General features: G+C 42.7%; 1 protein-coding gene across 9 annotated transcripts in view; it reads left to right on the top strand.

Annotated features, from left to right (window-relative positions):
• BIRC6 (baculoviral IAP repeat containing 6) overlaps window positions 1-14,527 on the top strand; it is a 771,630-nt gene that overhangs the window by 362,515 nt on the left and 394,588 nt on the right. For all 9 annotated transcript variants that reach the window (XM_063917949.1, XM_063917953.1, XM_063917952.1 and 6 more), the window contains 3 exons: window positions 5,928-6,044; window positions 8,041-8,195; window positions 8,512-8,638. In XM_063917949.1, coding sequence (XP_063774019.1) covers window positions 5,928-6,044; window positions 8,041-8,195; window positions 8,512-8,638 — 399 coding nt within the window. The remainder of the gene's footprint in view (window positions 1-5,927; window positions 6,045-8,040; window positions 8,196-8,511; window positions 8,639-14,527) is intronic.

The following is a 14,527-nucleotide window of genomic DNA, read 5'->3' on the forward strand; positions in this document are numbered from 1 at the left end:
TGCTCTAATTGCTACAACTGGAGCACTGATCGTTATTATCAATTCTATTAAAAAATGCATACGTTTGATATAGAGAATATATATGTGTCCATCAAAAAGAGATATTCTTAATTACTCATATACCACATTCCGAATTGACAGATAAATTAAACAAATGGATAAATAAATAAATAAAACAAAATTATAATTAAACATCCACCACTTCTTATCTCATATTTCTAACCCACCCCAGTATCGAACTCATAACCTCACTAATGGTAAACCAACACCTTACTCATTGAGCTATTAGGTGTTCACAATATCCCTCTGGGTTATTTCTTATATGATGTATCTTAACTCCATTATTCAACAATCTCTATATAGCGGAGTATCCTTACGTTTGATAAACAGACATTTCTCATTAGTAGAGTAAACATTCTGTAATCAGCATCCCGTATGGCATACAGACCAACCCCACATTTAATCATATGTTTAACTTTGTTCTATAATCATTTTTAGCCCGCTTAGCTATCGGACTTTTTTGTCTAAGTGCAGCTTTTAATCTATTCTCATCGAGCTCATCATCCATAAAGACTATGATTTATTAATTTTATATATCATAATAAACATAATAAACACAAAAAAAAAATGTTCAGCTAAAGGATTTTAATTACAAATAGCAAACCCGTTTATATATTTTGATAGGTAGGTATATCTGACATACTCTGGATTCGAACTCCACATATAATTATATAAGGATTTCGACCTTACCCACTCGGCTACAGCGTCCCCTATATTTAATGTAGATTTTTCTTTATTCTATATTTTGTATGATGTTATTTTATATAATGTATAAAACAACTCTTACCAAAAGATTGATCCTTTCTTTTTAAACTACTTTTTTTATACATATATATGTATAAAAAAAGTAGTTTAAAAAGAAAGGATCAATCTTTTGGTAAGAGTTGTTTTATACATTATATAAAATAACATCATACAAAATATAGAATAAAGAAAAATCTACATTAAATATAGGGGACGCTGTAGCCGAGTGGGTAAGGTCGAAATCCTTATATAATTATATGTGGAGTTCGAATCCAGAGTATGTCAGATATACCTACCTATCAAAATATATAAACGGGTTTGCTATTTGTAATTAAAATCCTTTAGCTGAACATTTTTTTTTTTTGTGTTTATTATGTTTATTATGATATATAAAATTAATAAATCATAGTCTTTATGGATGATGAGCTCGATGAGAATAGATTAAAAGCTGCACTAAGACAAAAAAGTCCGATAGCTAAGCGGGCTAAAAATGATTATAGAACAAAGTTAAACATATGATTAAATGTGGGGTTGGTCTGTATGCCATACGGGATGCTGATTACAGAATGTTTACTCTACTAATGAGAAATGTCTGTTTATCAAACGTAAGGATACTCCGTTATATAGAGATTGTTGAATAATGGAGTTAAGATACATCATATAAGAAATAACCCAGAGGGATATTGTGAACACCTAATAGCTCAATGAGTAAGGTGTTGGTTTACCATTAGTGAGGTTATGAGTTCGATACTGGGGTGGGTTAGAAATATGAGATAAGAAGTGGTGGATGTTTAATTATAATTTTGTTTTATTTATTTATTTATCCATTTGTTTAATTTATCTGTCAATTCGGAATGTGGTATATGAGTAATTAAGAATATCTCTTTTTGATGGACACATATATATATTCTCTATATCAAACGTATGCATTTTTTAATAGAATTGATAATAACGATCAGTGCTCCAGTTGTAGCAATTAGAGCAAAGTGCACATAGCAGAAAATTAGAAATAGAATGCACCTGTGATTCAATCTGGACCAATGGGAGGAACATCAATCAGGGTGGTCAGGTATATAAAGCCTTGGAATTTGAAAGTACATTACTCTTTGAGGAAGCACCTGTGTGCGAAACGCGTTAGAGAATTGCCTTTCACCCTGCCAAGTGATCAGCGATATTGTTTGGGATCAACCCTGCCGGATTGGGAGCTAAGGACAACCAACGAGACCTCCTACACACCTGCCGCTCCAGCTGAACTGCAATCAAAGGAGACGCGGCTAGCAAGGTGGAGAGTCTATTCTGAAAATTGTCCACATACAAGCGGCCCCACTCACGTTGAGGGTTAGAAACCATCCAGCACCGCTACCACCACGGAGGACGGACGGGGAGAAGGAAAGCAAACCAGCATCGCTGTGCACGGCGAGGATCTCCCCATCACGTCTGCATCCACGGACACGGTGGTAAGCGGCTCAATTCAGAAACTGTCAGTCCATGGACTTTGCAATTATATGAATGAGAACTGTGGTCCTATGCTAAAGACTGAGTTATAATACAACGAAGATAAGCAATATTCAATGTTGTGGAAACTGTGTCTTTAAACAGAGAACTGAGTTTTCACCTTGGAAAATCACCGTTTAAACGTTGTGGATACATAAATTATGTTGCATTTTAATCCAGGAGTGTAACTATTAATTGTCTCTGATAGATTTGAGCACTGGATGTCTAAAACAGAGAAATATCATTATTTTTATTATTATAAAATAATTTTTTAGAATGTGCCCCTAATGAGTATGCATACTTAATTTTTTATTATATTGTTGTATGAGATATAACGTTTGTACTAAAATAAACACCAGAGAAGTGAAAAACACGTGTTTTTATTCATATACGCACCTGGAGAAATAGCGCAATCAGTCACTTTTCCTCTTTTTTCTGATGGCATCGCGCCACAATCACCAAACGCCCCAGTATGTGTCCAGAACGAGAGATCCAAAGGCAGTAGCAGTGGATGCTCTCACAATCGCGTGGCCGTACAGCCTTGTGTATCTGTTTCCACCGTTTCCGCTGCTCCCTCTGTTGCTAAAACGGATCAAACCAGAGTCCGCCACAGTCATACTAGTGGCGCCTCATTGGCCTCGAAGAGCTTGGTTCTCAGATCTCCGCGGACTACTCGCAGACGATCCTTGGCCGCTCCCGCCACGTCCGGACCTGTTACAACAGGGTCCGTTCCTTTACCCCGATTTAGCGCGGCTGCGTTTGACGGGGTGGCTGTTGAGACCGCCCTCTTAAGAAGAGAGGGCATTCCAGAATTTGTTATACCAACCATGTTACGTGCTAGGAAGCCAGTTACGGCAGCTCATTATTACAGAATTTGGCGAGCCTATATAGGTTGGTGTGAAGCTCGGATGTTTCCGACATCATCTTTCAAATTATCCCGTCTTCTTTTATTTCTACAGACTGGGTTAGATGGAGGACTGCGTTTATCTACACTAAAGGTGCAGGTCTCTGCTTTGTCAATTTACTTTCAAAGACGGTTGGCTCTATTGCCGTCTGTACACACCTTTCTGCAAGGTGTCCTCAGAGTACAACCTCCATTCATTCCACCTACAGCGCCATGGGACTTGAATCTGGTTTTGGATTTCTTACAGTCTTCAAATTTTGAACCCTTACAACAAGTGTATGTTAAGTTTCTCACTTGGAAAACAATTTTTCTCCTAGCCTTAGCTTCGGCAAGGCGTGTTTCAGATTTGGGTGCCTTGTCATGCAAGCCACCGTATTTGGTGTTTCATGATGACAGAGCGGAACTTCGGACGAATCCCGCTTTCTTACCAAAGGTAGTGTCATCTTTTCACATCAATCAACCAATAGTAGTTCCTGTGTTAACAGGAGATTCTGGAACTTTGGATGTGGTACGCGCACTACGCGTTTATGTATCCCGAACGTCTACAGTTCGTAAGATGGATACGTTGTTTGTTCTCCATGATGCTGCCAAGATGGGTTGGCCAGCTTCTAAGTAGACCTTGTCCAGATGGATTAAACTGACCATACGTCAGGCTTACCTTCATGCAAGGTTACAGCCGCCTACATCAGTAACAGCTCATTCCACATGTTCTGTGGGAACTTCATGGGCAGCTGGTCGTGGGGCTTCTACGACGCAGCTTTGCCGTGCGGCTACATGGTCATCAGTGCACACGTTTGTGCCCTTTTACAAGTTTGATACGTTTGCGGCATCAGCATCTAGCTTTGGCCGCCTAGTGTTACAGGTGCCAAACAGCTCTCCCGGCTACGGGGAAACTTTGGTACGTCCCAAGAGTACTCCAGTGACCCCTAGTGGATGAAAAAGAAAATAGGATTTTGGTACTTACCGGGTAAATCCTTTTCTTTGAATCCATAGAGGGCACTGGACTCCCACCCAGAGCATTTTTACCTGGTTTGTGGTAAGTTCAGTGGATCTTATGGTTACACATTTTTACCGATTTGTTCAAATTTTCAAGTTCTATCGGTAATAGTGTCAACTGTTTAGTTGTCAGTTACGTTATGTGTCAACTTTATTGTTGTCCGTTATGTTATAATGTTATATGTAATTCTCCATTGTCATCCTCTCTATCGCTCCTGTTCGGCTCAGTGAAAAACACTGAGGTACTCTGGGAATATGGAGAGGAGGAGAGTTACTAAATTTAAATATTCAGTGCCTTGTTCTGCTAAAGCCGTCCATATCCCCAAGAGTACTCCAGTGCCCCCTATGGATTCAAAGAAAAGGATTTACCTGGTAAGTACCAAAATCCTATTATTCTATGAAGCCCTGCACGTAGTGTTTTTTGGGGGGTATTTTTTTTGTAGTAAAACTACAGGTACCAGCGGGCCCGTCATTATCCAGCATGCTGGTACTTGTGGTTCTCCAAGTATCAGCTTGCGGGGGAGGCTTGCTGGGACTTGTAGTTCTTCTACAAAAACCAATATTCTTTATTTTTACACTATGGCCATCCACCGCCCATGGATATGGGGGGGGCGCAGCCTCAGGCTTCACTCCTGGCCCTTGGGTGGCTGGAGGGGGGGGACCCCTTGATTTAAGGGGTCCCCACTCCTCCAGGGTACCCCGCCCAGGAATGACTAGTTTGGGGGGGTAATGCCACGGCCGCAGGGACCAATATAAGTGTCCCCTCGGCTGTGGCATTATCTCTCTGGCTAATGGAGCCCGGTGCTGGTTTAAAAAGTACGGGGGACCCCTACGTGTTTTGTCACCCGGATTTTTTGAACCAGGACCGGACGCAGAGCCCAGTGCTGGTTGTTTAAATATGGGGGAACCCTACACAATTTTTTCCCTGTATTTTTACAACCAGGACCCGCTCAAAGAGCCCGAGGCTGGTTATGCATAGGAGGGGGGACCCTACGCATTTTTTTTCTTCACTTTTTTAACCTAAACAGACCCATTCCCACAGATAAGCATGCACAGATCTCGCTGATCCGTACATGACTATCCAAACACGCCAGGAAAAAGCAGGTCTATTTTTTTGCTGCTTTTTTTTTTTAACGAATCGCAAAAAAATGCAACTTCAATTGACTATTCAGAGACACACCCAAATACGAATGAATAGTAAATTCCCGTGTTGTATGAACAAACTGGCGCGTTTGATCAATGGTCTTTTCATTCGTATTTCTGATCTTTACCGTGAAAACCATTACAAATAGCCCAAACGCTGCCAAGATTTGTGCTTAGTAAATTCCCGTGTTGACACTTAGAAAAAAAAATAAAAAATTGGGACTTTAGTAAATAAACCCCTAGGTTTTGGTTTGGTTTAGAGCCACAATATTCGGGTGGATTTTGATTTTTGGTGAACCTCACCACACACATCTAGTAGTTGCATTATTGAGTGAGAAGAAATGAGTGTATTAGATCTAGATTCGCTTAGACATTATAAATGTCAGACAAAATGCTATTTTCTCGAAGAGCAAAGCAAGCACAAAAATAAATTCAGTTTAATCTTTTTTGTTTTAACGTTTAAGATAAGAGAAATGTATTTGGTGTTTTGCCTTGCTTAGTATACAGGTAGAGTAGCTTGTGTTTCTATTGCTGATAGTTTGTTATTTATTACACTTTAAACTCTATTCCTTGATTTGATACCCAGCTCTAGATGCTCGTTTAGAAGTTGGTCTTGAGCAGCAAGCAGAATTGATGTTAAAGATGATGTCCACCCTTGAGGCTGATTCCATCTTGCAAGCACTGACCAATTCATCTCCTACATGTATGTATAGTAGAGGTAAAACTGTAGCTCTTAGGAAGACACTGATAGCCGGCTTAGCCCCAACATACACACACAAAATAAAGAATACATTTTCTGTTGCGGAACACTTGGAGTCTCATGTACAGTTGGATGCAAATTTGATTCGAAGTGCACTATGTGGCTTGGGGGGAAAAAAATTATTACATTTTACTAGGCTTGCTGAGCTGTAGTCAACAGTAGTATATACGACTAGTGTGGCTTTGCAGTGATTGTATATGCTAAAAATACAGTACATACATATACTGTATAATACACTATGGAATATGACTAGACTGTTTTACAAACGAAATGTATTCACCATGTAAATCTAAATTAGAACAAGATGCAAAGAGCAAATACAATTACCGTATATACTCGAGTATAAGTCGACCCGAATATAAGCCGAGGCACCTAATTTCACCCCAAAAAACTGGGAAAACTTATTGACTCGAGTATAAGCCTAGGGTGGGAAATGCAAGTCTAGCCGTACACAGCCCTCAGTGCCAGATATGCCCCCACATTGCCAGATATGCCCCCACATTGCCAGATATGCCCCCACAGTGCCAGATATGCCCTCATAGTGCCAGATATGCCCCCACAGTGCCGGATATGCCCCCACAGTGCCGGATATGCCCCCACAGTGCCAGATATGCCCCCACAGTGCCATACTGCCAGATATTCCCCCACGGTGTCAGATATACCCCCACAGTGCTACATGTGCCCCCACAGTGCCAGATATGCCCTCATACTGCCAGATTTTCCCCACGGTGCCAGATATGCCCCCACAGTGCTACACATTCCCCCACAGTGCCAGATATGCCCTCACAGTGCCAGATATACCCTCATGGTGCCAGATATGCACAGCCCCCAACCCCCCCCCCACCCCCCCACTGCCGCCGCCTGTCTCTACTCACCATTGACGGGCTATGTGTAAACGAATGAAGGGGCAGCGGAATGCGGGCAGCAGCAGGCGGTGCGGGCATCGGTGGCCGGCCTTAGGTCATACAGGAAAGTCTGCAGCGGCTGAGGAGGCGGGCGGCGCGGCGGTGCTTCAGCGAGCAGGGAGAGGGAGACGGACGGCTGCAGCAGCGTCACTGATTGATGCACCAATTACAGTGCGCTGCTGCGGCTCCCGTGTCCCCCTCCTTCCCTCCTTCCCAGAGCTCTCTACGCTCTGCTCCGGAGCATCACTCGAGTATAAGCCGAGGGGGAACTTTTTCAGCACAAAAAATGTGCTGAAAAACTCGGCTTATACTCGAGTATATACGGTATTTATTAAGGTCACATCAATACACACATTAAAATATTACCTGAAAATATACGTTATTTTTGTGGAGTGATTGCTAATACCACTTTAATAATGTGATTAGATTCAGACAAAAACATTACGTATTTATTAGCATAAATAGGATGCTTTCAGCCAATGAGAAGCAGCGTGAATTATCCTCTGTTCGTATTTTGCAAGAGGAAACGAGCACCTGCAAGTGATTCGCTTCCATACAGGCAGATGTATGTCTGTCTGGTGGTGGGCTACCATTTTGACCAAACTTACATATATTCTGCAATCCCCTTTCCGGCCCCATTGATGATCAAGCCAAAAGTGATAATGCGACCAAATAGGCATTTTCAAGGGTGTGTAAGAGGTTTTGGTGTGCATGTTCAGTTTAAAATCATTCAAGTTGAAGGGAAGAAAATAAGATTTGTGTATTAACTATATATACTGTAAACCCCAATTTATTATTTTGCTAATATATTATGATGTTACCATAGAACAGCTTGGCAATGCTGCTGTCTGTCCCTTCAGTGACTGTCAACAGGAAGAATGTGACTTTCTCTGCTAAGCAAAGTATTGTCTACTATCACCACATCATACTGTAGTTACACTGCTTAAACCTGCAGTGTAATTTGAGGATTTGTGCAAATTGCTGCTTTTTTTAGTGGTGGTAGGACATATAAAGTCAATTAACTTGTTCCCAAGTATCACAGCCTTCAAGCGGAACAGATGACTCTTTATTACGAGGACTTTATGCATCCAGTCAGTCGAATCAACTAATTGTTCAGTCGTCTTCCATTCCCATGCTGAGTGCTTGTTTTAACAAGCTATTTTCCATGCTGCAAGTGCATCATGTACAGGTAAATCATTACATGCTATACTATCTGTATAGGTTACCATTTGTCTTTATATATTGGTATAGTAGAATTATCACCCATAATTTCTGCAGTTATAACTAAATAACATATATTAAATATTTTTCTTTTCATTTTATAAAATGTAAGTAAATTAATCTAAGAAAGGTGTTTTTTCCCTTTAAGTCCCATTACGTAATGGGTTATTAAGAGTTGAATGCTACTACCAATATAAATCTCTGTCCATGTTCTAAACATTAGACATCTTGTCTCTTCAAAAGCCGCCTGTTCCATAAACTCCTTTTTATTTGTTTTATTGCAGCTCGAGTCTCTCCTACAATTATGGCTCACATTGAGCCTGAATTCTAGTTGGAATGGGTGTAAAGAAAATGTTGGAGACCTGTTCTTATACAATGCTATTAGAGTACCAGTGATCTCCTTAAACCAAGGTAAAATGGAGTTGTTTTCGTTGCCTATTAAAACTAAGATGCATTTATCTGTTTATATAAAATACATAATTATACTGTGATCCTTAAAATAATGACATAACATTTTTTACTCAAGTTTAGTTTTTGAGCATAAGCAACTTCTGGTGTTCACCATTGCCTCATCATGTTCTTGATTCACCCATCATCTCTCTCCAGACCTGATTACCATTGGCATGATGTGTAGTAGTCCTATGCTTCGTGTCGAGTTGAACGGCGTATATAAAAGTGTGGTCTCTGGAAATGTGTTTTTCTTGAGGGGTGTTGATTGGAACCTTCCCAGATTGGTTCATAATAATCTAGGTATACAATTTTAAAAGAAAGAGCAAATGGGCTTAGCGCTCCCTATTCTAAATATTATAACCTTTTAGGACCGGAGGGAAGGGTCACTCAGAAGACAAAATGTTCCACACAAAAAGACCTCTAGTTAAAGCGTGTTGGTTGTGGATGGAGAGGCCGTGGTGACCACACTGAAAGGTCTCTAAGGGTGTTGGAAGAGGATGACTGCATATTCCCGGGTTAACATGTTTAAGAACTCAATTTATGATAAGCCTGTGACTCCATTAGGATCTAGTTCTTTTAAGTGATTTCTCTGTGAAGCAAGACCCTTAAGTGTTTGAACTGCTGTTACAGAAAAGATTAGGCCGACTTCTGAAATTCTGCATTTACTGACAAACTACTGGGACATACAGATGTGTCATCTTACATCCTCACTGCACGCTAAACAGCCCTTCAAGTCGCTCCACGCCGTGGCGAGACTCTTAACACTGAGCTTCTTTTTTTTTTTTTTTTTTCTGCGAAAATGCGTCCTATTGCATTACTTTGTGACTAAGACGCATTTCCACGGAAAAATCTAAAAAATATAAACTCTCTGCACTACAGAGTCACCCTGCACTCAAGCGTTGTGTAACGTTCTTTATAGCACAAGGAGCAAAGATATAAGAGGACACATCTGTATACCATTTTGTGTGGAGCTTCCCTCCAGTCCTGAAAGGTTGTTATATTTCCAGTAGGGAGTGCTAAGCCTATTTGTTTTCTTCAGCATTAGGGGGGGTAGGTTATACAGTTCCTGTATGTTGTGCATTTGGACTTATATTTCTTTTCATACAAATTCAAAGGTTTGAAAATTTTTGAAGCCACACAATATCTGAAGGATGTGAAACACCGTACTGTAGTTCTACTTTACCTCTATGGGGTATATTCATCCCGACCTTCATTTGTTGGAATGGATCCGACCAGGGCTCTTCAATGCCATCTCAATTCGACTTTAAAAAAATTCGAATTGAGATACGGGAGCTGAGATGGGGGGAGAGCCGCGGGCAGACCGGGGAGAGCAGCGCTACAGCAGCGTAGCAGGAGGATGTGTCACAGCCGCCACTCACGGCAGTGTCCACCCGGCTCCAGCAATTGAAGTTTTGCTTGCTGGAGCCGGGTGGACGCTGCTGTGAGCGGCGGATGTGAAACATCCTCCAGCTACGCTGCTATAGCCACTGCTGTAGCGCTGCTCTCCCCCGTCTGTCCGCGACTCTCCCCCTGTCTCAGCTCCCGCATCTCAATTGACTTTTTTTAAAGTCAAATTGAGATGGTCGAAAAGGGGTTTTTCGACAGACGCACGCGGATCGGCAGCTATTCCGCCGATCCACGTGCTTTTCGACAATTTGAATTCCTCGACTTGTTGAATAATTTGGGGTTAGACTGAATAGGTCGAAACCCCTTCTGACCTAAAAAAGTCAGAAACTGCCATCTTTTCGACAGACCGCAGCTTTCGACTTCAATTGAATATACTCCTATTTTGTATAATGCCACTTAGCTGATGTATATCACCTCGATTAGAATTCTGGCAAACTGTAGAACTAGAGGTGATTCATAGCAGCTCAGTTTGGCTTGCAAGACAGAACATACTGTCCGTTATCACAGCACATTATCCTTATTGCAACTGGTTGAATGCTACCACCTGTTTTTTACATACTGTAAGTAAAAGGTGATTCATACAGTTCCGGTATGAATTGTCCACCATATTAAGGTCGACAGTCATTAGGTTGACGACTATTGGTCGACACTGACATGGTTGACCTAGATAAATGGTTGACACATGAAAATGGTTGACACATGAAAATGGTCGACACATGACAGGTCGACACACGAAAAGGTCGACATGAATTTTTAAACTGTTTTTGGTGTTGTTTTTTCCGTAACATGACCACGAACCCCAATTAGTGTACATCGTCCCCTTGCATGGCTTGCTTCGCTCGCCATGCTGCGGGCAGGTGCCTCGCTCCGCTACCGCTGCACTTGGCACAGGTTACAGTTCCCAATCGTAGTCCACGTGGATGGTAAAGTATGACAAATCTAAAAATCTATAAAAAAAAATAAAAAAAGCCATATCGACCTTTTCATATGTCGACCTGTCGTGTTGGCTATTTTCACGTGTCGATCATGTATCCATGTCGACCAATAGTGGTCAACCTAATGACTGTCGACCATAACACGGTCGACCATCCAAACTGATACCGATTCATACACCTCCCTCTAGTGAAGGCAAATTCAACATGCTGACCTCCATCTGTGGTGGAACTATAAATCACAGCATCCCATGCCACAGTTTGACCATGCACGAATAGCAAAACTGTGGAAGGGCATGCTGGGATGTTTAGTTCTACAACAGCTGGAGGGACGCATGTTGAATAGCTCTGACTAGTATATTGTGTTTTAGTGAATGAATAAATATTTTCTCATACGTCCTAGAGGATGCTGGGGACACTTCAAGAACCATGGGGTATAGACGGGATCCGCCGGAGACATGGGCACTTTAAGACTTTGAATGGGTGTGAACTGGCTCCTCCCTCTATGCCCCTCCTCCAGACTCCAGTTAGATTCTGTGCCCAGGCAGACTGGATGCACACCGAGGAGCTTTACTGAGTTTCTCTGAAAAGACTTTGTTAGGTTTTTTATTTTCAGGGAGGACTACTGGCAATAGTCTCCCTGCATCGTGGGACTTAGGGGAGAGAAGTCAGACCTACTTCTGATGAGTTTAAAGGCTCGGCTTCTTGGCTACAGGACACCATTAGATCCTGAGGGTCTGGAACACTAGGTACGCCTAGGGGTTCACTCCCAGAGACCGCCATCCCCCCCCCCCCCTTGCAGAGCCAGAAGTCAGAAGACAGGTGAGTAGAAGAAGATCTGAAGACTTCAGTGACTGCTTTGAGGTACCGCACGGCGATCGCGCTGCACGCCATGCTCCCACTCACACAGCGGCACTGCAGGGTGCAGGGGGGGGCGGCGGCGGCACCCTGGGCAACATAAAAACCTCTTTTTCAAGCTGGCAGAAGTGGAATAGAGTGCATGGGCACTTAGTCTGTACCCCCGCCAGAATAATTTATTAAAAAAATAGTGGGTCTGAAGCACCCCCATTAAGGGGGCGGGGCTTAGCCCTCACAGCTCTCATCAGCGCCATTTTCTCTCACAGAAGCTGCAGAGACGCTGGCTTAATATTAAGTTGTCAGAACCGGGATTGAGCGCTGGGTTGTGAGCTGGCAAACTCCCTCTGTGTTTCTCTAACAGGCTTTACTGTGGGTCTGTCCCCTATTTGCCCTGTGTGTCTGTAGGTGTCGGTACACATGTGTCGGAATGTCTGAGGCTGAGTGCTCTTCCCAGGAGGAGACTGTGTTAGGGGCAGAAACGGCTGTGGGAGTGACCCTGTCGGCACCGCCGACCCCTGATTGTGTAAATTGTTGAATGCCTTAAATGCTAATGTGGCTCTTATTAATAAGAGATGGGATAAATCTGACTCTCAGAACCAGGCATGGAAGAAGTCTGTGGAGGATGTGTTATCACAGGTCCAAACCCCCTCTGGGTCACAAACGTTCGTTCGCTCAGTTGCCGGACACAGATACCGACACACACTGACTCCAGTGTCGACTATAATGAGACCAGATTAGACCCAAAATTGGCTAAGAACATTCAGTACATGATTGTGGCAATAAAAGAAGTGTTGCATATCACTGAGGACCCTGCGGTTCCTGATACTAGGGTCTGTATGTATAAGGGAAAGAAACCTGATGTAAAGTTTCCGCCCTCTCATGAACTGAATACGTTTTTTTATAAAATGTGGGAAAAGCCTGATAAAAAGTTTCAGATTCCCAAAAGGATCCAGGTGACGTATCTGTTCCCCTCTGTGGATAGGGATAAATGGGAGTCATCCCCCATTGTGGACAAGGCCCTGTCAAGGTTATCAAAAAAGGTGGCGTTACCGTCTCCGGACATGGCAGCCCTTAAGGAGCCTGCAGATCGTAGACAGGAAAATACGTTAAAATCCATTTACGTCACCACAGGTACTCTGCTCAGACCAACCCATTGCATCTGCATGGGTGAGTAGTGCTATCGAAAAGTGGGCAGATAACTTGTCATCTGATATAGATACTGTGGCTGGAGAGACCCCCAGCCCACGTGGACAATGGCGGCGCGGTACTGAAGGGGTTAACCCTCAGTGACCGGCGCCATATTCAAGGACAATGGGCGCTTGGCGCCACTTTTAAACTGTGCACTGGTGCTAAGTGCCATCTTTAGATGTAGTGTGGGTGCTAGGCACCGGGTATTTAAAAATCTATTTAATACTGTGTTTTCACCAAGGTTATATTTTATGCAATAGGCACAGTTGTAGGATTGCACATTTACATTGCATGCAAATGCCAGCACTTATAAGGAATGTGTAAGCTGTGTTGGTTTTAAAATGCATTTACGTTTGTGGACAAATGGCCTTGGAAGCTTCTCACCTAGGAATTGAGATGCTGATGACCCTGGCACCTGGAAAGGGGTGTATGGACAAGCCATTTCTTTGAGATTGAGATGTGTCTCTGTGTAACTTTATAGACACATGCAGATGAAAGGATTTGTTTGCTGTCTTCTCTGAATATTGTGTGAACTGGGTTTGCATGGAGATGTTAGAGAAGACAGGAACATGTTAATCAGATTGTGTTTTACAAATGCAAACTAGTGGGTTTCATTCAACAACAGTTTGATGTAACATTTCTTAGGCTGCATTATGTGTGATGCAGATTATGTTTAATTTACAGTATAAAAACGTTGTCTATGTGTGAGAGGGTGAATGCAATTGAAATGCAAGTTACATTTACATTTGTGAAAGAGACAGGAACATGATAATCAGATTGTGTTTGGGAAAGCACACTGGTTTGGTTATATATGAAGAGGAGCAGGAATGTGCTTTATCGAATTCTTAACTTTTGAAATGTAACTTGTATTTATTTATATTTTCTGCGATAACCTGATTGGTTGGAGAAGACAGGGAGGGCTTACCCCCCTGTGGTACTGTGTGTAGAACTGAGCTAAAAAGAGGATGCCTGTGAGCCTCCAGATTGTAGTTGTACCATCTTTATTCTGCTGGAACATCTTGCTGTATGCTGTTGCCCCTAGCAATAGGGAAGAGTCTTTTTAAGGCTATTATTGAGCAAATAAACATCTCATCTGCCTCAAGAAGATTGCTTCATCTTGTGACCTACAGGGTTATGCCAAACATAGCCCCGTCCTCCGGCTGTCCAGGAAAGCACCTAACGTCTCCAAGTTCCGCCTTCCGCCAGCTACCGGTAGAGGCCTAGCAAGTGGCTAGTGGGGATTCGTCAACACCACACAGGTGTGGTAAGGCAGTGCGTCGGCACATACAGAGCAGAACCGTGGTTCCAAACGCCACGGCAGGTTAGGAGTTTGGTGGTGGCAGCATAAACCCGCCCACAGCACAGTGGGTGGAGTCAGTAACAGGCGGTTACTGACGGTAAGAGGGAATCCCCTATGTGGTCAGGCCTCGTGTGACCTGACCCTCCATTCTGTGCGCAGGAGACG

Source organism: Pseudophryne corroboree, chromosome 4 (genome assembly GCF_028390025.1).
Source record: "Pseudophryne corroboree isolate aPseCor3 chromosome 4, aPseCor3.hap2, whole genome shotgun sequence".
NCBI lineage: Eukaryota > Metazoa > Chordata > Amphibia > Anura > Myobatrachidae > Pseudophryne > Pseudophryne corroboree.